We start from the raw sequence: 24,995 nt of genomic DNA, 5'->3' as shown, positions 1-24,995 counted from the left end.
TCTGGGCCTGCTAACTGCCGCAAAGCTCTATTTTGCAACCAATTTGGGCCTAGAAATGCCCTTTCTCTTGCACATAAAGAAGTGGAGGACATGGTTTGCACTTAGGTCCATGCCCTCGATGAAGAACTCCAAAAGCAAAATGAGAAAATGTGGAAGAGAAAAAAAAGTGTATGAAAGAAGAAGTAGGCAAAGAAAATGGAGAAGAAGATAGAGAAGAATGTGGCATTGAGGATGCAAAAGGAAGTATAACAACAGATGCAGCAACAACATATTCAAATGCAGCAGATGCATGCACTACTGATTTTCAGCTCGATGCGTCATTTCTCTTTTGACTCCTCATCTACTTGATGGCGATATTTCTTCGGATGATGATTATATCGATTATTCATGATAGACACTTGTATTTTATTTTTAACATTATTTATTTGGATGTTTATGTCTTCATTTGTAATGATATTTTAATTTTATATTTTATAAATAATTTCTGAATTTTTAGATATAATTTTGTAGTTTTCATTATGTTTACAAATTGTGATAATCAAGAACAGCGAAGAATAACTATGTATATAAATAAAAAGTAATAAAAATAATAAAATATATCAAAAAGAAGTTACAGAAAAATTTTTCTGTCTATTTGTTAGAGACATATATTTCTGCTTGTAAGTTACAAACGAATTGTATAATCCCCGTCTGTAATTATTTGTCGATGAAGATATTATAAACGATTTCATATCATCTCTAAATCCGTATGTAATTTCAAAATCTATTTGTAATGATTTAATAATCCATATGTAAATTTGTCTATATATGCAGGTTTTATAGTAGTATCTGATTCAAAATTAAAGACGATTGTATATTATAAAGTTGAATAATTTATTTATTTAAAATATTTTAAATAATTTAAATTTATAATTTTTTAAATAATTTTCAATTAGTTGCTAACGGACCAACGTCAATCTTTTTATAATTTATAATCTTTTACTTGTTGAGTGAGAATATAATATAAAAAGAGTTTTACTCTAATCTTAAATTTTCTTGAATCTCTTAATTTATTTTTTACTTTTTTATAATATCATTTATTATATTTTTCAAACTAATAAGTAATGAGATATGTAACTTGGTCCTCAGTTTATTTAGAGAAAAAAATAAAATATAAATTAATGAAAAAAAAGAGAAAATGACTTTTTATTTTTAAAAGTCACAATGCATTTCATATGATTGATTGATTTTTTTGAATAGTTAAAATACTAGTATGGTAAATTAATTAATTTGTTAAAAAATTAACTTTTTAAAAAATTAACCAATTACAAGATAAAATGTGTTGAAAAATGTATTTAAAAGAAAGTATTGGTCAAATTCCTCATAAAAATGTAATTGGAGACCTAATTAAAAACAATTATTTCAGTGCTAATAGTTGTAACTTCTGCGTTGAATTCATGTTTATAATATTTTTAATGTGATTCCAAACCTACATGTGTCTACCTTAAACTGAATTATACAAAAGATCATGTAACCAATCTAGAAACTCTAACATAGTAAGCATTGTTCAAGGGAATGGCATAAACCATTCAGCTAATTTTCGCACGTATGATTCCTTCTATCGATCCCACCAATCCCATTAGTGTTACAAGAAAACAAGCAAAGCTGAATGTTCTTAGAACAATCCATTTGCTACTCCAAGGTGCAATTTTCTTCTGAACAAAGTACATCTCTACTGGGAAATGTATAGACAATGGCCAGAAGTTTACGGCTCCTAACCCTCCAAGAACTTGGTTGAAGTAAGGAAACAAAATTGCAACTCCAGTTGTTGAAATCACGTAGGCTGTTCTAAAACAGAACCTCCAAAGATTTAGCTGAAAACCAGGTAGCAAAGGTAGCTTCACTTTGTAGAAGTTATTCACAAAGCCATTGTTTGGGAATTTTCTTGAACACCATCTATCAGCAGCACTATATATTGGTTGGCTGTAAATCTGATGAGAAGGATATAAAGATGAAATATGAATATGATAGGTAGATAACATGAAAAAACAAGGAAAGAATAAATATTGCTGTAAAAACATTCTCTGAAGTAAAACAAAAAAGTATAAAATAAGTCTGAATTTATGTTGGATTTGAATTGAAGTATTTTGTAAACTTAGTTCAACTTAAATAAATGGTAGAGGGACTTTTACTTGTACACTTTTTAAGGGATCTAATCATGTTTAGAATCATTGAAGAGTATATAATATTTAATTTAATTTGAACTCAATTTAGGCATAAATTCTTTTTTCTTGGAAATAAATATAAAACAAGTAGTTGTTGGATTTGTTTACGAATCAGATTCCATGTCTTGAGAACAATTGATTTTATACTGAAGATTTACTTTATTATACTTCTCGGGATAGGTTAAAGACTAACAACCAAAGGCATAGAAAATCTAAACATAGTATAGCTTAAACTATTAAATCAAATCCAAAGAAATTTTTGTACACAACAATAATTAAAAAGTATAGCATAGCTTGGATTTTGTGAACCACCACATGTTTACGTCAGATGACAGTGGAACTATTTTCCAATTATGTCCCTTCAAATGTTATTTACTAATGCATCTCTTGCACCGTTGAAATTGTGATTTTTTTATGAATACTGTTGTTTCATCCATTGGACATTAGTTCTTATGAGCAATCAGAAGGAATGGTTTTAGTATAAAAAAAGAATGTTAATTTATATGAAACACTATTAGTACCTGATATCCTCCCACCAAATGAAGAATGATGCAAGCATTGGCAAAGTCAATAAGCCAATAAGGCTCAAAAAATCCAAACCCCGTCAAGAGGTTTCCTGGAGTATTATTTCCTAAAGCTGCATATCCAAAGCATCCACAGCATAAGTAGAAGAACGTTGTAATAAATATTGCTACCATGGAGGCCTTTTTCATGGTCTGATTTTCTGGTGGAGGAGACTCTAGAGTGTCCTTTAATCAACAAAATTCAATACTTGTTTCAGCTATAAATTATTTTCTTTCTGCCTTGTATTAATCATCCAATTTGAATATGAAATGTTAAGGTACCTACCTGTATCTCAAGAAGGATAATGGAGTATGGATAGGCAAAGGCAATGTCACCAAGTGCTTGGAAGATTAACCAGAATTTGTCAGCAATTTTATCTGTTGGTATTCCTGTCAAACTCCCCATAATTCTTCCATTTTCTGCAAGTGCAACAAAAGTGCTAAGAACCAATAAAGGAGCATGATATGAATTTTAAGATACTAATATTGTCCTTTCTTCATAATTTGTCTTAAATTATTTACTTTGTCCTAACTCAATCCAAAAAGTTAACTTGTAAATGAGAATTGTTTTGGCCTCTATAAGCCTTTATTTAGCTATATCCGTAGTTATAACACAACTCTTAACGCTCGAGATTTGACATCTAGAACTTGAAAATTGTGGACTGATTTTTTTATATTGCATTGAAAAGGTCATGAGACAAGGTTAAAAGCACCGGAAAAATGGTTTTCTTTTTTAGTCAAGGGTGGTCCAATATCAGATTTTTAATAGGCAATGATACCATATTAAATTTTGGACTTCGACCTGATAAGCCCCAGATGCTAACTTGTAAAGTGAGAATTGCTTTAGACCCTGTGACCCTTATTTGGCTATATCAATAGCTGATATGAAACTTCAACAATTTGCTTTAATTATCAGAATTCAGATGGCTTGAAATTAATAAAACAAAAATAAAATTGAGAATATTGATAAAAAAAATGAGCCTTACGTATGACTGTGGCTATGCCAAGTCCTAGTCCAATGAATGAGTATGTAAAGGACATAAGTGCTGCAACAACCGAAACCCATGCCATGTTGTGGAGATCCGGTATGAATGACATTAGAATCTGAACAAGTCCGAATAGTGCCATATACAAATTACCCCCATAATTACAAGGAGCCTCATGTCCTTTCTTGTGATAACAATTTGATTTCAGAATTGCACTGTATAGTACAATAAACATGTTTCATTAGCTTATTACCAAAATAATAATAATAATAATAATTAGACAGTCTCTCTAATCACCTTTGAAAAAAAAATGGTCTTAAGTGATTTAATTGGGGAAGTACCTCAGACTAGTTGCTGTTGTAAGTACATAAGCGATACAAGTCCCATACAAGGTCAAAAATTGAAGGAACCCAGCTACATGTCCTTTTATTACCTGAACTAACATTAAATACAATTAGATAATATATTATAATGGTAGTTCATGAGAAGGGTATAAATGTTTAGCTAGAAAGATTAGACAAGCATATGGGAAAAAAATTATTGTGTTATTACCAAGATAAACTCTAACAGCATCCGTGTAAGAGTAGTTTCTTTTCGCGGTGACAGGATCAGTAGTTCTGTAACAATCAGACAAGAGGAATGAAGAAATATACGTGACAGTTGCATAACAAAGTAAGGCAAATGGCCCTCCAATCCATCCTAATTGAGAAATGCTCCATGCAATAGACAAAACACCGGAACCAATAACTGCACTGATAATATGAGCCACACTACTCTTTAAATTTCCTGGAAGAATTGATGAATAGACTAATATTCAGGAGTCAAATTCAAGTATATATGAACATGGATTGATTATATGGTCCTACAGAAGTTTACCTGTCCTTTGGGCATGTCCATCATCATCGTAAGCACCGGTACCACGTCTAGCTATTTGTAGAGAGTTTTCCATATCGATCTTATTCCCAGCACCCAACTCAATGGAAGGTAATGGATTTCAGTGCATGCAAATCCCAAATGGAAATCCCATATAAAGGCATAAGCTAACAAAATTTAAGACAAACTAGTTGCATGTCTTAAGCAAAAACAATTGTTTTATCATACGAACTGTATTTGTCCGAAAAAAAGGTTGGCTTTTTGTACATTACACGGAAACCAAGTAATTCAGATTAGTTTCCTACCTATATATGAATATAATAAGTACCGCAATGAACAATAAGAAAATTGTTGCATTCGATCACAAAATATGTAGAATGTTTGCATAAAAGCTGTAGGAGAAAAATACACGTAATTTGCTGAACTAAATAACAATGTTTCACGATCATACCTATGGTGTAGCATTTTCACGCTCACATTAAAATGTCACACCCTTAAATTTGAGACAACAATCAAGGATAACATAAAAGTAGATGATTAAATATTTACCTGCTTACTTTTTAATATCTTTTTATTTTATAAAGTAAATACTAAATAAAAATAAATATTTTTATTATTTTAAAAATATAACATAATAAAATGAGTAATAATTAACATTTATACAAGGAAAAAATATGTTAGATAGTGTACTTGTTGCCAAAGAGGAGGTGGATTATGCTAAAAAGAGTAAAAATAAACATTTAGGTCAACTCCACGCTTGCTTACAAACTCACACCACGTTCCTCTACTAATCTGAAGCATTATTGTGAATACCTAATTTTATCTTGTTCCCATCTAAAAATAAATAAAAATATAAATAATAAAAATAAAATAAAAATTAGATAAGATTTTAAATTTTAGGTCTATAAGAGATTAGGATTTTAAATTTTAAATATGTAGATATTTAGGTTAGTGGAGAAAAAAAATGATTAGTGGTAGATTTTAAGGGAAGTTGATGAGATGTTTAAGAAAAATGTGAGAGGTGGCCATCGAAAAAATAGAAAGGTTGAACTTTTAAAAAAAAAAAATTAAATAGAATCTAGAATTAGGAGGTGTGACTGTAAATAGGAAGCTAATGTCTTTAGAGTGGAGACTTTTACACTATTTTTTACGGGAAACTAATAAAGAGAATCAAACTCTCTCGGAGAGCACGAGAAACAAAGAGAAGAGGAGAGAGGGAAAACTGAAAGAATTTGGGAAACAAAAAAAGGAATGAAAATTTAAGAGAACACAACAATACAAAAAGAAGAGGAGAGGATTGTAAATAATCAACATTCCAAAAAAGTCAACATTCTGAGAGCACTCAAAAGCACATCTTGAGGAGAATAAAGCTAGAGGATTGAAGAGAAGATCTCACTGTAAATCCTAAACTGTCACAAGTAAGCCCCTTTTTCTTTTCTTCTTTTTCTTTCCTTTTTCTTTTTTTGTTGTCATTGTTGTGTGCTCCTCTCTTAACCCTTAACATCCTTTTTTTACAAACTTAAAGGAAAACTTTTTCACCCTAAAATATCCATTTTGCAAATCCTAAAATATTTTCTTTTTAATCTTAAAATATTCTTTTTTGCAAACCCTAAAACATTTTCTACCCAAGAATGTTCTTTTTGCAAACTCTAAACATTTTTTTCTAACCATAAAATATCTTTTTTGTAAATCCTAAAATATTTTTTACCCAAAAGTGTCTTTTGTGCAAGCCCTAAACATAATTTTTAAAACCCCAAGTATTCTTTTTTTACAGAACCTAAAAGTAATGTTTTTTTTATTCTAACAATTTTGCAAATTATAAAAATCTAAATTTTCCAAACCCTAAAAATTCTTTTGTGTAAATCTTAAAAATTTCACTTTCTTTGCAAATTCCTAAAAAAAAAACTAATTCCTAAATCAAACAAGAATTATTTTCTTGTTATTTTTGTTTGCACTTGTATTTATTTTTTATTGTTCTATATATTTCTCATTTATTTCCTTATTGTATACAAAAAAAATTCAATATTAATAGAAAATTTTGTTTATCTAAAAAAGGGTTTTTTAAATTCACGCAATAGCCAAGTAATTTTGATAGAGTGGTGGATCCACATTCAACATTGCTTGGATCGAAAGTGTTTATTAAGTAGTCGTGTACTAACTTGAACCTTGTATATGAGTGAATTTATAAAAAATAATAACAAAGTAAAAATCAAGCTTTAAAAAAAAAATGAAACCTTTGAAACTCATCAAAACCTAATTTTCAAAATAATTACGTGGCAGCTTTGATTTTTTTGTTGCATACAGAAGATACGTAGGAGCGGAAACCTGACCCGTCAAGTCTAAAATTTTTTTTTTCAGGTTTAAATTATTTTAAAAAAAAATTAAACTATGAGTAATTCAGAATAATTCTAAAAACACAAAATTTTTATGTTTATTTCAAAAATAAGAATAAATAAATAAAATATAAAAAACATTTTAAGATTATTTTCATTAATGCCAAAAATATAAAAAAAGAAAAGAAAAAAAGAGAGAGGGGGCAATAATATTCCATGATTAATCCCTTCTCTCAACTCAAATTAAAATTTTTTATGTTTCTTTAATTAAAAATAAAAAATAATGAATGTATGCTAAAAAAAAAATCAAATTAAATTTTATTTAAATACGAAAATAAAAAAAGAGAGAACAATATTTTATAAACATTCCATTTTCCCAAGTCAAATTAATTTTTTTTAGTTCTTTATTTAAAAATAAAAAATATAAAAAATAAATTTTCATAAAAAACTTAAAATAAGAAAATCAAGTTAGATTTTATTTGAATTTATTTAATACGAAAATAAAAAAATGAATAATACTTTATAAATAATCCATTTTTTAATTCTTTATTAAAAATAAAAAATATAAAAAAAACTAATTTCTTACTTAAAAAAAAAAAAGAAAAATCAAGTTAAATTTTGTTTAAATTTATTTAATACAAAAATGAGTAAAAAGAGAATAATATTTTGTAAATAATCTATTTTCCCAATTAAAATTAAATTTTTAGTTCTTTACTTAATATATATATATATATATATATATATACAAAAATGATCTTTTAGTTAAAAATAAAAAAAATCAAGTTGAATTTTATTTAAATTTATTTAATATGATAATAAAAAAAAGAATAACATTTATAAATAATCCACTTTTCCAATTCAAATTATATTTTTAGCTCTTTATTTAAAAATAGAAAATACAAAAAAAGGAATTCTTACTTTAAGAAAAATAAAAAAAAATTATGTCATATTTTATTTAAATTTATTTAATACGAAATAAAAGAAAAATAGCATTTTTATATATAATTCATTTCTTTAATTCAAAATTTTTAATTGTATTTCTTTAAAATATATATATATAATTAAAATAAAAAAAAAGTTGTAAGAATAAGAAACAAGACTAAAAAATAATGACAAATTAGAAAATAATAAAAAAACATCAATGATTTTCTTTTAGAGTGAAATAAATATTTTTAATGTTAAAATGATTCTTGCACAATTAATTAGAAGATAACTGTTTTAATCAACAGACGTTGTAGGATGGTAATATCTTACCTGCGCGTAAACGACTCCTGTGCCAAAATCTAGTTTTTAAGATTATTTCTATTAATTTTTTTTTTAATAAACTTTAGTGACGATTCTCTGTCATAATTGTCCCATCGTGCCCTCAGTTGCGACAATTATGAATCATCTCAAAGAAACTAACATATTAGCATATGATTCATACCACGCTCATAGCACATTAAAGCACAACGAGTTTAGAAATTTTAATTCTCTCCAAACCCATTTACCCAACAAGATTTAATTAAATCATTCCACATTTCTCATCCCCAAACTGCCTTCATTCTTTGGCATATAGAATCTTTTCCATTTAACACAAATTATTTTTTATGATTCCTTCATGCTACTCAAAAGAAACTAACGTTGAATCTTCACTACTTTCTTGATGACCCCTGATGGCATTCTCAAAAAAAGATAAATAATGTAGTAGAAACTTATTTAGAGCAGCATTAAGTAGTGTTACTATACCCCAATAAAAATGTATTTGTGCTTATAAAATTCTAGTTTGCGTTTAAGCACCTCAAAAAGCTTTTGCTAAGTACTTCTTCTTCTCGGTTTGTCCCCAACATAAATACTTAAATAGCGAGATGCTGTATCTAGAAAATCACTTTCACATTTCCTCCTGCAATACGACTCTTATGAAAATTAACTTTAAGCCCAAATATAAGCTCAAAGCTTTGTCGAATAGTTTTTTCATTGTCCACAAATTTTGCTCAGTAGCTTCGCCTATAATCAAAGTATCATCTACAAATTTTAACAATGAGATTTTGGGTCTATCACTAACTTTAACCCCAGAAAAAAAATTCCTTTGAGACAGCACTCTTCATAAATCCCTTCAAACCTTATGCCGCCAATAAAAATAAGAAAGAGGATAAGGGATTACCTTGTTTAAGGCCTCTACTAATTGCCATTTCCTTCGTTGTACTCCTATTAACAAGAACTGATAAATAACCACTACATGTGCAAGCCTCCATCCACCTTATCCACTTCTTCCCAAAGTCAAACTTCTGCAACATATATAACATATATTTCCAATCCACTGAATCACACGCTCTTTCATAATCTACTTTCAACACAACATTTATTTTTATTCTTCTTAGCATAATCCAACATCTCGTTTGCAACAAGCACATTATCTACCATGTTTCTCCCTAGTATGAATACCAATTGTTGCTCATTTATTATGCTTACTAACACACCACACATTCTATTTGCAAGCAGTGTAGACAATTTCACTTACACCTTGAGAATTCTTCGTCTTTAGAATGAATACTACAAAATAGGAGAGCAACGTTTTGGGAATTGCAGCATTCATATGAAATTCTGTAAGTATTTCCATTACCTCACCTCTCACCAAGTCTCAAAATGATTTTATGAACATGAAGTTGAATTTGTCAATTCTGGACTCTTATCTTCCTCGCATTCCCTTACCATACTTGACAATTCCTTCTCAGTGAAAGCCTCCTCCAATTCCTCCCTCTGATCATCCGATATGACCAACATAGTAATATTTTCAATTGTTGGTCTGTCCTATTATGCCCTATTCACAAGTGGCAAAGTGATCACAAAGAATTTAAAATATAAGATTTTACCTCGTTAACATCCTCAAGCCACCAATTACCTAATTCTAGTGCCAATATTTAATTATGTTGTCTTCTTCCTCTAATGCAAGCATGGAAGTATTTGGAATTCATATCACCCTCCACAGACCACTTCTTTCTTGTCTTTTGTGTCAAGAGAATATCCCTATGCCTCTTCACCCACCAAATACCCTCAACCAAGTCTTTTTGCTGATTTCACTCCTCCCTTACAAGTCTTGAATTTCAATTTTTTGCATCCAACACTGCAAGCTCTAATGTCTTGTCACCCAATTTTCTTATCCACATCTCTAAACAACTTTCAGTTCTACCACTAAAGAGAAATTTTAATATTAGTCAACCTTCCCTTAATGCGTTTCACTGCCCATGACTTGTTAACGTTGTCATTTCATGCATTGTCATTTCATCCCTTCTTGACTACCTCATAGACATCGACATGCTTCATCTAGCAATTGTTGAGCTTCAAAGATTTTGAGCCTCCAGTCATCCACCTTGTGCGTTAACAACAATGAGCAATGATCAAATAAGCCTTTTGGTAAAACTTGAACTACTACATTTCCCCACATATCACACCAATCCTCCAAGACCATCATCTTATCTAGCCTGCTCATTACCTCGTTACTCACACGCATCTATGTGCATTTCCTTCCCACAAGCGGCAAGTCAGCCAATTTCATATCGATAATAAATTGACTGAATTCCATCATATCATGAGCATCCACCGACCCCACCCTTCATTTTCTTTTTTCACGGCCGATGAATCCACATTTTATTGAATTTTTACTTATCTTTTTAGTGTTCTTTAATAAAAAAAAAATAGATTTAGAGAGTGTAAATAACATAGAAACATCATTTTGGTCAAATATCATAGGTTTCTTTATTTTTGGTTAATTTACATTGATTTACATAGATATAATTTGAAATTTTGATCATTTGAATAATTGTGCAGGAGTTTCTAGACTTATTCCATAGATTTTTAGCCTTGAGAAAATTTGAGTTGAAATTGACCATTTTCAGAGTGATAGTGAACACTACAGCAAGTTAGATCCAGAGGACAGACCAAAGTGATCACTTTCAGAGTGATAGTAGATACTACACAAACTCCAAAATGAAAAGAGTTTGCGCATAGCCACTTTGAGTTCCATAGTGGACACTCCAGAGAAGGCCAAATTGACCCAGCACTGCGCGTAGCCACTCCTATTCCATAGTAGCTACGCATGCTGCGAGTAGCCACTTTGAACTTCTTAATAGACACTCCAGAGAGGGATGACAGGATGGAGACTTGTGGGTAGCTACTATAACTTTTATAGTAGATACTATGGGCGACAACTACTGCACTATAAATAGAATTTTAGAAATTAGGGTATGGGAGCTTTTTACACTTTGAGATTTTTGCCATTTTGGGAACATTTGCATAGCTTAGGTCAGCCTTTGGCGACAGCCAAGAACTCAACTTAGGGTTTAATTCACATTTTCTCTTCACTTTTCTTTGATTTTTTATATTAATGTCATTGAATTCTCTTTGTGTTCATCTTGTATTTGTGAGACTCATCCTTATAAAGGGCTAAATCCTTTGTAATCCTTAGTGAGTTCACTTGAATTCTTAAATTCCTAGTTATGAATGTTAACATAATTCCTTTTCCTTCATGAATTTCTTTTTTTAATCCTTTGAATTGAATTAATGGTTGAATGAAGGGGACATTGTTTAATTAATCCTGATTCGTTTTAATGAGATTCTTAAATTAGTTTGCTTAATTTTGAGTTAATTTCTAAGGTTGTGTAATCTTGGGAAAAATGGTTGGTGTCCATTGAATTTGCTTAAATTTGTATAGAGTTTTGAGGTTGATTCTTGCTTGTTGAATTAATCTAATTCAAAGGAAAAGGAATTATGAAAGAGCGTGATTCACGTGAATGAACTAAAGATTGCTACATCGTATTGACTGAATTTGATAATTTCATTAATTGCTTTTTACATTGAATATGGAAATCAAACAAACTCCCCTTTTAATTGCTTTCATAGTGAATGTTTGTAACATGTTTAATGCACATTTTCAACCAAAGCTTGCATCTTAGACGCTACAAATTTTTTTGCATACTTTGATGAGGATTAGTGACAAATCTTTATGCAAATCTTTCGTTCATCAACCTCAAATTGCATTAAAATCTCCCAAAACACATCATAACTCCTTTTCCATCCACGTCTAGACATACATAGGTTTTCTCACAACCGCCTTTTGTCATTCAATCGACATGAAGAGTAAACATTTACTATTCTCACTTGCTTCCTATTCAGTCCTCACTCCAGGCACACACCAACAAAACTCACTCCACGGAAAGTGAAGAGGAGAGCTTAACTTTTGTTGCATTTCAAATAGTAAGCAAGTCACCACTACTTCTAACTATAAGCCACTCACACCATTCGAAGTCATCATCGTTTCATACCTAACCACATACCTCTCTAGAACAAGCCTCAAGCTTAGTTTCTTGAAGAGTTAAGATATCAATACCTTTCTTCTTAATGATCTCTCCAATTTTCTTCTTCTTCAAATAACCCCCAGCTATTAAATGTTAGGACTTTCATTGATGACTAGTGACACCCCCTTCATTACCTGCCTCTCGTCTATCCCTTGCCTTAATCTCAACTAGTTTATTAATCACCTCCGTAGAATTCTTGTGTACCACCACATCTACATCTTCTTCAATTCGCAATATCCTTTCTGCAATTTCCCTCTCCTCTTTACCTAAAACAGGCCACGCTTGGGACAGAAACAAACTCACCTAAACACCAATGCTGCAACATGTCTCAAACATTTAGCCCAAGCTTTGATCCTCTCATGAAATTATTTTTCATAGATTTAGACCGTGTCCAGAACTTGGATATGTGCTTCTTCCTCCTCCCCTTTTGAAGTGCACTCCTAGCATTAATTCTTTCTTACACCACTATTTTGGCAACATAATTGGACTGAAGGGAGTTTAGTCCTTGGTTCAATACATGATTAGCCTTATCTGCCTCCTGGGCAGACCTAATAATTAACCAATCAGTTTCGCTAATAAACTCCTGTTATGCAACATTTTTACCACTTTTTGGTCCTTTATCAATAACACCTATTTGCCATAACTCGTCATCGACTCCCATATCTCACCAATTCTCGTCCTCATAATTTTCTCTCAATTCAGATTCACCTCAGTCAACCTCCTTTTTCAGTGCATCTTCAACCAACATCTATCTTATTATTGAGACTCAAATCATTATTTTTATTTAAAGGCAATGAATTTCCTCTCATCTGCGCACCATTTGCTTCCTCCCCAGAATTTGATTACGTACTTTCAAACTCCTCTTGCCTTTATGCAATGTTTGACACGAAATCCTATGAATTTTGTCGTTAATAATCTGCCTCTTAGTCCCCCTCCTCTGGGCTCTCCATACCACCTTCGATAACTTTTTTTTTTGTACTTTTTGCCATTATATCATAGCCCTTCCTGCCATCATCTGAACTATCATCCTCTAAAGCATCCATATCCAAAGAGGCATCGTCAAAACTCTCCGATGATGAAGTATCTGAGTTATAAGACCATCCCCTCCCTGAAAGAATTATCTCCCACGTTCTTTGACCATTCAGATTGAGAATACAAGATCGTTAACCTAAATCCTTTAGCCTTGGTTAATCAGCGCATGCATTTGAGTTTGTAGGTGAACTCTCGCAAAATCCATATGCTTTTGGAAAGTCTTATCAACGTCTATGCACACAAAGCTAGTTGTTGGTTTAGACACCTTGGTAGGCACTACATCATGATCTTTTTCCTTTGGTATCATACTTGTCTCTTATTCTACTATTTCGAGACACATTCCCTATTATCCGCATACTGTCTATCGTTATGAAACTCAGCTTCTTTTTCATATCTCTGCAAACTGCACTTACTCAAATCTACATCCTGCTTTATCCAGTTCCTTCAAAATAAACAAATCCTGAATCTTCTTGTACAATACTTCATGAGTCTCATAAAAATTTGTAAAAAAAAAAAATGTTAGTAACATATATACATAACAGATGTAGCTGACAAAGTTTTGCTGCAATTTTCTTTATCCATCCGCTTCTCTTTCACATCCTCTTCCTCTCATTTTTTAGTGAGATTCAAAGAAGGTTTCTGATTTTCCCCAGAAGAATATTGATCAAATTCTTGTGGAACTTGTTTTAACATTGAACCGTTTGCGTTGAGTTATAAACAGAGTCAGTGGCAGAACCATCATCAACAGCAATAACACGACGTCGGCTAGGTCTCCGTTCTTTATCAACGGTTCACACGATCACCAAAGAAACCGCCATAATTAAAAGCCCAAATTCACTCACAAAGTTCGTCGAATCCGCACGCAACACCCTGTGAAAAGGCTCTGCAATTTCTTCAGCCTCGTCGTGGACAATTTCACAATGTTGTTAATAGCAAAGCAACAATTAAATTTCTAAATTATATATAAAAGTGTGTTCTCATTTAATGTAATTTCTAAATTATATATAAAAGTGTGTATCACCATATTTTTAAGTTAGCAACACAATATTTGTTACAATTTTTTTTCATGTAAAATAGTTTCATTTTGAAAAAAAAAAAGAAAAATATTTTTGAAAACAGAAACAAATATGCTAGCCTTTTAAAAAAAATTAGTGTTTATTTATAATTTTGAAAAATGAATTTTTGATGATTTTTTTTTAAAAAAAAAAGGTATTTATTTATAGTTTTGCAATTATTTTGAATAAATTTTCAAAATAGATTAAAAAAACTACATTTTAAAGCAACAGTATTATTTATAATTGCAATCAAACAAGTTACAGCTCTGTATTTCCCATGAAATTCTAAAACAAAATAGTTTATATACATTCTTAAAATTACATTTTAAAAAGTTTAAAAAGGTAGAGCCTAACTTTTCTTCAGTTTTTTCTATCATTAGCCAAATTTCAAATTTAATATTCTATGCAAAAGTGTGTACATAAATTTAAATAAAGGAATAATAAAATAAACTTGTACTTACAATTTTACGAAACAGGTAGTGAAACTAATGAACTTCTCTTACTCTAAAAAGTTAGGATTGAGACAAATAATTTATGGGCCCAATGTTTTCTTGCAAAGACGTTGTGATAGAAAGTCTTTATCCTTTCGTGGTACCATTTTCTTCTTCCATTAATATCATAACTCATAATTAGTAATCTTTATTCCATTCCAAGAGACAATAGACTAACACTTTCCTTGGTCATAGCATGTGTTCATCCAACCTTTGACGTTTAGGAATTGAATTCAGATACACAGGAATGTGAGTAGTAAGCAGCCAAATACCATCTTAATTATTAACTAAAATTTATTAAAAATTATAAGAGTAAAAAAATAAATTAAAAGTAATAATTACATTATTTTTATAATTTTAATAAATTTTATTTAATAATTAATAAAATATAACAATGATATGATATTATTGTTTTGTCTAAAGTTTTTATTTTGTTTCATACATGTTTAATATTATTTTTAAAATATTTTATACACTTTTTTAGTAAATTATACAAATTAATAATATATAGTGTTTTTATTATACTTTTTTAATTATTGAATGATATTTTCATGTCAAAAGACTTAATTTAGATAATTAAAATTAAGAGTTTTAAATATAAGTAATTAAAATTAAAAAAATTACATTTGAATTAAAATATAGATAAAGAATTTTTATTAAACAAATAAATAATATTAATATTTATACTTGAAAAACTATTTTAATAAGTGTATTTTATTTGTTTAGATTAGAATTTTTTTTTCATTAAAGACAAATTTATTTAAGTTAAATTGCATTCTATTCAAATCAGATAGCTCATTAAAAACAAACAAAAATAAGTCTTGGATATTCAATACAATTACAACCTTCTCTCAAAAAATTTCATATCATTTGATTGAGGTTTTCGATGGAGGGTAAGTAATATATTATATAAACTGAAAAGTTTATTGTTGATTTCTTTTTCTAATTTCTTAAGGCTTTTCTTTCTATATAGAAGCACAATTTTGACTGATTCAAAAATTGAAAGTCCAAATAGTAATGAAAAGGATGATTGAAGAGAAAGAAGAAAAATAATTTGGATTAGGCTCTCATCTCATGCAGCTTCACGTAGCTTCCTAAGAATTTGTTACAGCCTTAGCATTTGGTTGTATTTATAGTAAAAGCATGATAATTTACATTAGGTCTATTTTACTTCTCCATGCTTTGATTAGCAAAGACATGCCATTGGAACTTTCAATTATCTCTTTGAGATAAAATAAATCTATAAATATAAAAATTTTATTAAAAAAAGGGCATATAACAAATAATTGGTGTTGCTCGTATATATACCTAGAATGAGACATTCACAGTATCCAATCACATTTAACATCATTAGCAAATTTCACTACGTTAGCAAAATAAATAAACAAATAAATAGAAGGGCTATCAAACCTCAAATGTAACAAAACAACGGATACATGGGAAGCTAAAGAAAAAGGCATCGGTCATTGAAGATTCGTTATTTCAATTTTTCTTTATTTTTTTATTTCTCTTCTGACACTCCTCTTATTATCAGTTCAAAAAATTGTATATAGCAGCATTTGCATAGCTAGATTTGATTGCCACTCAAGCAAAGTAGATATTAACTTCAAGTTAGATGCACCGCATTTTATTTTAAATGTTGTTTACATGCATTAAAATTTGATTTCAATGCTTGGATAACATGGCTGTGAATAACTCTCTGCCAAAGACTGCAACTCATTGTAGGATGTATTAGAGTGCCATTTGCCTTGTTTTGTTTTGCAATTATCACGTATATTTCTTCATGGCTCCTGATCCTCTCTCTGGCACTCCATGTATTAAAAGATGTCAGGTATGTTCTCCTTTAACAAAAAAAACCTATTCTGCATATGTTATTGGATACTGGTGGTATATGAAATAAAGTTTGAAAACTTTCTTCTGTTTTTTTGTTTATTAGAAAACTTGAGCATCAAACCTGTTGAATGTAAGCTAAGACTTGGATTAGAGTTTGATAGTTTAAAAGAAGCATGAGAATTTTGGAGTGAATATAGTAGAAGATGGTGCTATCATATCATGTAGATATCTTTGTTGTAAAAAGCGACTTAGAAACGAAGATAAACGAGATCCACAAGTTGCTAAACGTAGAGATGAGACTAGAAGAAGTACTTAATGTTATGTAAGGATTGGAGTGTCTTTGAGGAAGAACAAAAAGTTTATTATACATGAGTTTGAAGAAGATCATAATCATCCATTATAACTTGAGGAAATAACTTACATGCTTACTTCAGGTTGTAAAACAAGTGAGGTACAAGCTTATGAGATTGATATGGCAGAGAAATCTGTAAAAAAGTCATCTTATCAACTTGTCACTACACTTGCTAGCTATAGAGCTAATATGGGATACACTAGTTTGGATGTCAAGAATTATCTCAAGTCAAAAGACAAAAAAGTATGATCTATGGAGAAATTGAGTGTGTAATGGAATATTTGTGGTGACAGATATTCGAGAATTTGTCATTTTTCATGCATACCAGTTGGATATGGATGAGCAAATCAGCCTATTGCATTGTTCTTAGGTTTTAACCATTATAGAAGTATTGTGATATTTGGTACAACTTTGATGTATAATGAAATGACAGAATCTTTTAAATGATTGTGTGACACTTTCTTAGAAGCACACAATCAGAAAAATTCAATAATTATATTTACTGACCAAGATCAAGTCATGGCTAAAGCCCTTATAGAAGTGATGTCAACCACACATCATGCTTTTTGCACATGGTACTTGATGTAAAATGGGATAAAACACTTAGGTAACTTGATGAAGGGTGGAAGTCATTTTTTACAAGACTTTAAAAAGTGCATGTATGAGTTTGATATATTGAGTGAATTTGAACAAGCTTGGACCAACATATGTCACGAATACAATGTTATTGACCATACTTGGATGAACTCAATATATGTCATAAAGGAAAAATAAGCATTGTGTCACACAAAGGAAGTTTTCACACTTAGGATGCGGAGTACTCAACTTAGTGAAAGTTTAAATTCTTCCCTCAAAGCTTATATGAAGTTTTTTGCACACTTTAAACATGTTGTTGAAGACAAATGTTACAATGAACTAATTTATGAATATGAATCTAGTCATAAGCTAGCAATGTTGAAATATGATATGTCTCACATGCTAATTCAAATAGCCAAAATTTACACACACACACACACTATATTTAACATGTTCCAACAAGGATTTACTTCATTCTTGTCATGTTGCATTTTAGAAAGGATTGAGTTTCCTCTGTCTTTGAATATGTAATCATTATAATTAACCAACCAAGATCGTGGAAAGTATCATTTTATCATGCCTTAAAGTCTGTATTTTGTAGTTGTAGAAAATTTGAAACGTCGGTATACTTTGCTCACATGCATTGAAGGTTGTTCTTGAAAAGTATATCCTCAAAAGATGGACAAGAAAAGGTCATTTTGACATTATAGAAATGTCAAAGGAATAAAGAATGAGAGAGATCCTAAACTTGCTACCATGACGATATATACAATTAGCTTCCAAAATGATTAAACTTATATAAAAGGTATCTCGTTCAAAAAAATACTCTTATTTGGTTGATGAAAGTGTAAATATTGTATGTCATCAAATCACACACCTTCGATTACAAATACAAAATTCTGAGACTCAAAATTGATCATAATGCACCTATATTAGTGGTCAATGATGGTAAACAACCAAAGGATTTTAAGTAACAACCAAGCACAAAAAGGAATAGTTATATACAATTCAAAAGTTGGGTTGAACTATAAGAAAAAAGAATGTTCCAACTAGAAGTCAATCACAAGCACAACATTCTGATGTATTAAGTTATAAATCTATTACCAATGAAAGTCAATTTTTGCATCCTTACTAACCAAGTGATTTGTATTTATTTAATATTTTAGGAATACCAACCTACTCCTTCTGAAATCTACATTGAACAACCAATTCAATTATACTACAACCAGACAGTAAGCTCATTAAACTTTATATACAATTTCAAATATCTTATTTCATTCTAAAATATGTGGTCAATTTATGATTCTTTATAAAAAAATTTGGATGACACAACTTGCTCAATACTTAATTAGCCTTAATTTCATTTTGTAATTTGTTCAATCATATTCAATTTCGGTTGTATTTCTATAGTCATGTAAAACTTGTAAATTTATATTGTAAAATTATTGAATGGAATTTCCTTATATTATTTTGTGAAGTTATTTACAAAATATATGTAAATCTGCATTATTCACTTAAGCTTGACCTATTTTACTTAATGCACTTAAGCTTAAGCAAATTTTAGAGTCCTGTGAATGGTTACTATCTGTCCAGGTTTGCGGTTAAGCTAAAATGGAAACGCTCAAGTGCATACAAAATAGCTTAAACGAATTACCTAGACTTAAGCGAAACTTGAGATTGTTGGAAATGTTTGCTCTCTGACTAGATTTTGTCTAGATTTTTGCTTAAACCATTTATGACTCACTTAAGCTCACTCAGAATAGCTTAAGCTAATTGTCTATAGCTTAAGTGAAATTGGGATATACAAATACGTGCCTTCTGTTCAATTTTTGCTTTGTTTCTATGAAATTCACTTGAGTAAATATACTTTTGGTTTAAGCGTGCCTTGTTCACTTAAGTCAAATTTTTGCACCCATCTATTTTAGATTCGCTCTATTCTCTCATATTTCGCTTAAGTTTTCACTAGCTTTTAAGTTACGTGTTCGCTTAAGAAAAAAATAAAAATTTATTTAAGCAAATAAAATTTCGCTTAAATAAAAATTAGATTAGACATTCATTTTTCGCGCAAACTGGGGGAGATCCCGGTACTTACTACATCCATATGTCATTAACGTGTAATTTGAATTACTTTGGTTTTTGTAGACTGCACAAAAGCCAACCCATATTTATTTCATTTTTATGATTCAGTGATTCACAATTTGAGTCATACGATTCCATATGATTTGATCTGTCAACGATTGTACAATTGTAAATAATTTGTTCTCTGTTTGCTTTATCGATAAAATATTTGTTAACTAAGTTAGCGGAATTCACGGGGCTCTGGAAATTTTTCCAATTTTTTACGGGTTGTATCACCACAGAAGTTGAATGAATAAGTACAACTGAGATGGTAAGAGAGAAAACTTTTATTTACGATTCATGCAATCAAACAATTGTACTTGTTTACTCATGCAATTCGAATGACTCATCTAACTGTCATTTTATAACTCATGTAATTGTGCTTTTATTTTTGGAGTCTATCAGTATATATATACTTCCAATGAATGAAACATTCACCATATCAACCCACGAAGAAGGCATCTGTGTTTGTCATCTTTATTACAACATTCTTCTATCTATGCTGTGGATGAAGAAGGCATCTGTGTTTGTCATCTTTATTACAACATTCTTCAATCTATGCTATGTGAATGCTTTTTTGGAAATGATTCTACCAAAAACCTCAAAACCTCTTAACAGGTTTGAGTTTATGAGCCCTTTATTGCTTTGCTAATGCGTCCATTATAATTCGTTTGTTAAGAGGATGACAGGTACTACTTGCAATTAATAACAATTGATTTTACCTTACACTATAACCATGATTTATAATTAATTTATCTGTCTAATGTCAATTGATGAAACATCATTATTCATCAGATAAGTAAACTAATATAAGGACATGTGATTTCAAAAACTGGAGTTGCAATCTTTTTTTTCTTTATTTCAACCAAATTCTTGAATTGATAGGAGCTACAAATTTCTGGCTATATTTGCCAATAGAGATGTACTTTGTTCAGTTGCACTTGGAATAGAAACTAGATTGTTTCCAGAATATTTAACTTTCTTTGTTTTTTTGTGACAGTAATGGGCGGGTTACTGCAAAGAATCATGCCTAAAAAACTTAGCTGAAAGATTTTTGTCATTCTCTTGTATGCTTTAGTTTCTAGGTTGTTTGGATAATGTTTCATGTGATTCAGTTTAATTTTAACTAGATATAGAGAAAATTAAAACAAACTAGAAACTGGATAATGCTTTAGTTTCTAGTTTGTTTTAATATTGTTTTTAAAATATTTTATACATTTTTTTAGTAATTTATAAAAATTAATAATATATTTGTTTTTTTATTAAACTTTTTAAATTATTGAATGATATTTTAATGTCAAAAGACTTAATTTAGATAATTAAAAATTAAGTTTTAAATATAAGTAATTAAAATTTAAAAAAATACATGTGAATTAAGATAAAGATAAAGATAAAGAATTTTTATTAAATAAATAAATAATATTAATATTTATACTTAAAAAACTATTTTAATAAGTGTATTTTATTTGTTTAGATTACAATGGTTTTTTCATTAAAGACAAATTTATTTAAGTTTATTGAAAAGTTTATTGTTAATTTTTTTTTTTTCTAATTTCTTAAGGGTTTTCTTTTTATACAGAAGCACAATTTTGACTTATTCAAAAATTGAAAGTCCAAATTAGGTAATGAAAAGGATGATTGATGAAAAAGAAATGTGGTCCAAATTAGGTAATGAAAAGGATGATTGATGAAAAAGAAATGTGGTCCATCTTTGTGAAATTTACTTGAATGTGATGTTTCATTATTATCCCTCTTTTCCATTTGAGTCAAGTCAATATGAGTATGCGTCTGCTTCGCAAGTTTTTTTGGTAAGTTTATGTGAGAGGCGTTTAATTAGGGTAATTTTTAGCTCGTGAATTAACAGAGTATTTAGAATTATTATTATTATTAATTTTATATTAAATATTTAAATGGATAATAAGAGTTAATAATATATTTTAAAAATATATAAATATTTTTAATTTGAAAATTTATAATTATCAATTTTTAAAAAATATAAAATATTTTTTCAAGTTTATAAATACCATAACAAATACCATTAAAATAATAAAACACTAATCATTCGAATAAAATAAACATTCATTAGATATAAATATATTAACTTAGAAAAACATGCATTTCATATAAAATTAATATATAATTTATATGTGTCAAATTATTGATTTAATTTAATGCTTATAATAGGAACGGACTTCTAAAATTTAAAAATGTGTTTAGCTAAATAATTTGTATAAATTACTAAAAAAATTATAAAATATTTTAAAAATAATATTAAAACAAACTAAAAACTAACGTTTCTAGTTTGTTTTAATTTTCACGTTGAAATTAAACTGAATCACATGAAAGATTATTCAACCAAACTAGAAACTACAGCATCAAAGAGTCAAAAAAATCTTTCAGCTAAGTTTCTTAGCTATGATTCCTTGCAGTGACCCAACTAGGCCCATCACTGTCACAAGAAAGCAAACAAAGCTGAATATTCTGAAAATAATCCAGTTTCTACTCCAAGCTGCAACTTTCTTCTGTACAAAGTACATCTCTACTGGAAAATATATAGCCAATGGCCAGAAATTTATGGCTCCTAGCAACCCAAGAATTTGGTTGAAGTAAGGAAACAAGATTGCAACTCCAGTTGTTGAAATCACATAGGCTGTTCTAAAACACAACCTGAATAGATTTATCTGGATAGTAGGCAATAGAGGTAGCTTCACTTTGTGGAAGTTATTCACAAAACCACTATTTGGGAATTTTCTTGAACACCATCTATCAGCAGCATTAAATATTGGTTGACTGTAAATCTGATTAGAAGATCATACATAAGAAGCAAAAGTATGAATAGCTTGCTAGGTAACAAAAAGAAAGTGAAAATTTTAGTGGTACACAACATATCTAAGAGAAGTTGCTTTTATTATAGGCTAATTGCATGGTTTTCCCTTTTGGATTTTTCCTGTTTGTAAAGAAGACAAGATGTTTAGTGTTTACAACTTGCAGCAATTATGCAAAAGTGGCATGATTGTGTTGCTTCTTCAAAGATGGTTAGTGTAACACTTTTAAATCATATAAAATAGAACTATTTTCCATCTAAATCCCTTATGATATATTGGTTTACTCATTTGATAAATAATGATGTTTCATCAATTGAAATTAGACAAATAAAAAAAACTTCTTATGAGAAATTATAAATCAATTGTGATTAGTAGCGCAATCAGTACCTGATATCCTCCCACCAAATGAATTATAATGCAAGCATTAGCAAAGGCAACAAGCCAAAAAGGCTCATAAAACCCAAACCCTGTCAAGAGGTTTCCTGGTGAATCATTTCCAAAAGCTGCATATCCAAAGCATCCACAGCATAGGTAGAAGAATGTTGTAATAAAGATTGCAAGCATAGAGGCCTTCTTCATGGTTTGATTTTCTGGTGGAGGGGACTCTAGAGTATCCTTTGCTCAAAAAAAAAAATAATTCAATACTTTATTTTAGCTATAAATTTGTATATTTTCTACCCTATGTCATCCATTTAGTAAGAATATGAAATGTTGAGGTACCTGTATCTCAAGAAGGACCATTGAGTATGGATAGGCAAAGGCAATATCAGCAAGTGCTTGGAAGACTAACCATAACTTGTTAGGAATGTTGGAAGCTGGTATTCCTGTTATGCTCCCCATAATTCTTCCATTTTCTGCAAGTGCAACCAAAGTCCAATGAATCATTTTCTCTTTGATTCTCTGATTCTAAGTAAATATCATCAATTTTTTTTTCAGGCATAATTTAGCATTCCAACTTTTTGGCCTTCATTGTTAAGTAATTGCACACTTGCTGCGAACAAATGCAAGGAATCTGGTTAAAGAGCATGTAATACAATTTGTATGATATCTTATTTTATCACACCAGTATGCATTGCAAATAATATTCATACAACTTTTATCCTTACCATTATTATTTCAATGTGTATATGAGTATCATGTAATAACACTATTATGCATTGCAAATAATATTCATATAACAAAGGTCTTGTTTATTTTATAGTTGGAGAATCAATTCTCATACCTATGACTTTTGCTATGCCAAGTCCTAGTCCAATGAATGAGTATGCAAAGGACATAATTGCTGCAACAACTGAAACCCACACCATGTTGTGGAGATCCGGGATGCATGACATTACAATCTGAACAAGTCCAAACACCACCATATACATATTACCCCCGTAAATACAAGGAGCTTGATGCCCTTCTTGGTGGTAACATTTTGCTTTCAGAATAGCTCTGTATAGATAGAATAAACAAGTGAACTTATGGTCAAAAGCTAAAAATCAGTAAGCAACCTCTCTAATATCCCAAGAAAATGAAAAGCAACAGTTGCAAGTGATGAATCACACGTTCACTCAAATAGTAAAACCAGTTTTTCTAACCTATGCTCGAGCGCACAATAAGAAATTAATAAATAGTAAGCTCTTATTGAAAATTAAATTATTTAATGTTATCAATGCGTTGTATTCAGTGATTTCATCTAATTTCCAATAGAAATTTAGTGGTGAATTCATTTTAATAGGTGTTATTAGGCACACTTTAAAATAATTGTAGTAATAGTACTGTTATAAGACAATCCATGATGCGTTTAACTAGAGAAGTACCTAAGACTATTTGCAGTGGTAAGTACATAAGCACAACCAGTTCCATACAAGGACAAATATTGAATTAAACCAGCCATCCATGCCCTTTTCTCACCTGAACAAACATTAAAAAGGAATTACAAGTTATAACAATAATTCTAGTTCATGAAGATCATAGCAGTGTCTAGCTAGGCTAGAATGATTGTACATTGGAATGGTAGAGTTTATTACCAAGATTAGTTGTAACAGCAGCAATGTATGAGTAGTTTCTTTTTCCAGTGACAGGATCAGGAGTTCTATAACAATCAGAAAGGAGGCATGAAGAAATATACGTGATAATTGCAAAACAAAACAATGCAAACGGCCCTCCAATCCATCCTAATTGAGAAGTGCTCCATGCAAGAGATAGAACACCAGAACCAATAACAGCAGTAATGATATGAGCCACGCCACTCCATAAAGTTCCTGGTAGAATTGATATTGATGACACAATTAAAATTCAAGGATATAAAAAAATTAAGAATGTTGAGAGAATCTTACCAGTCCTTTTCGCTTTCCCATCGTCATCATAGTCACCGGAATCAGTTGCAGTTATAGTCTTTGGGAGAGAGTTGTTGATAACCATTTTATCCCAGCA

The 24,995-nt window shown here is 30.0% G+C and overlaps 1 protein-coding gene across 2 annotated transcripts; it reads right to left on the bottom strand.

The window, feature by feature from the left end:
* Nucleotides 1-1,419: 1,419 nt before the first annotated feature.
* On the bottom strand, nucleotides 1,420-24,995 carry LOC113848934 (probable amino acid permease 7). Of its 2 annotated transcripts, none has more exons than XM_027478368.1 (7): nucleotides 24,899-24,995; nucleotides 24,590-24,823; nucleotides 24,380-24,473; nucleotides 23,797-24,011; nucleotides 23,295-23,428; nucleotides 22,962-23,189; nucleotides 1,420-1,970 (listed from the first exon to the last, which is right to left on the bottom strand). In XM_027478368.1, exons 1-7 carry the CDS (start codon nucleotides 24,981-24,983, stop codon nucleotides 1,569-1,571), a joined length of 1,392 nt encoding a protein of 463 aa, XP_027334169.1. In that variant the 5' UTR covers nucleotides 24,984-24,995; the 3' UTR covers nucleotides 1,420-1,568. The 2 variants fall into 2 exon arrangements, with proteins under 2 accessions (XP_027334169.1, XP_027334168.1); XM_027478367.1 differs by lacking the exon at nucleotides 1,420-1,970 and adding an exon at nucleotides 22,146-22,547.

Source organism: Abrus precatorius, unplaced genomic scaffold, assembly GCF_003935025.1.
Source record: "Abrus precatorius isolate BTA unplaced genomic scaffold, Abrus_2018 Scaffold9, whole genome shotgun sequence".
Taxonomy (NCBI): Eukaryota; Viridiplantae; Streptophyta; class Magnoliopsida; order Fabales; family Fabaceae; genus Abrus; species Abrus precatorius.
Note: the sequence above shows the minus strand (reverse complement) of the source record. Positions and strands in the feature narration are given on the sequence as shown.

Excerpts from the sequence above, each read along its gene's own strand:
- LOC113848934 (XM_027478368.1), bottom strand. The coding sequence starts at position 24,983 with ATGGTTATCAACAACTCTCTCCCAAAGACTATAACTGCAACTGATTCC. Across the intron at positions 24,824-24,898 it reads TGGGAAAGCGAAAAGGACTG|GAACTTTATGGAGTGGCGTG; the intron begins GTAAGATTCTCT and ends CAATTCTACCAG. Across the intron at positions 23,429-23,796 it reads TGGCATAGCAAAAGTCATAG|AAAATGGAAGAATTATGGGG; the intron begins GTATGAGAATTG and ends TTGCACTTGCAG.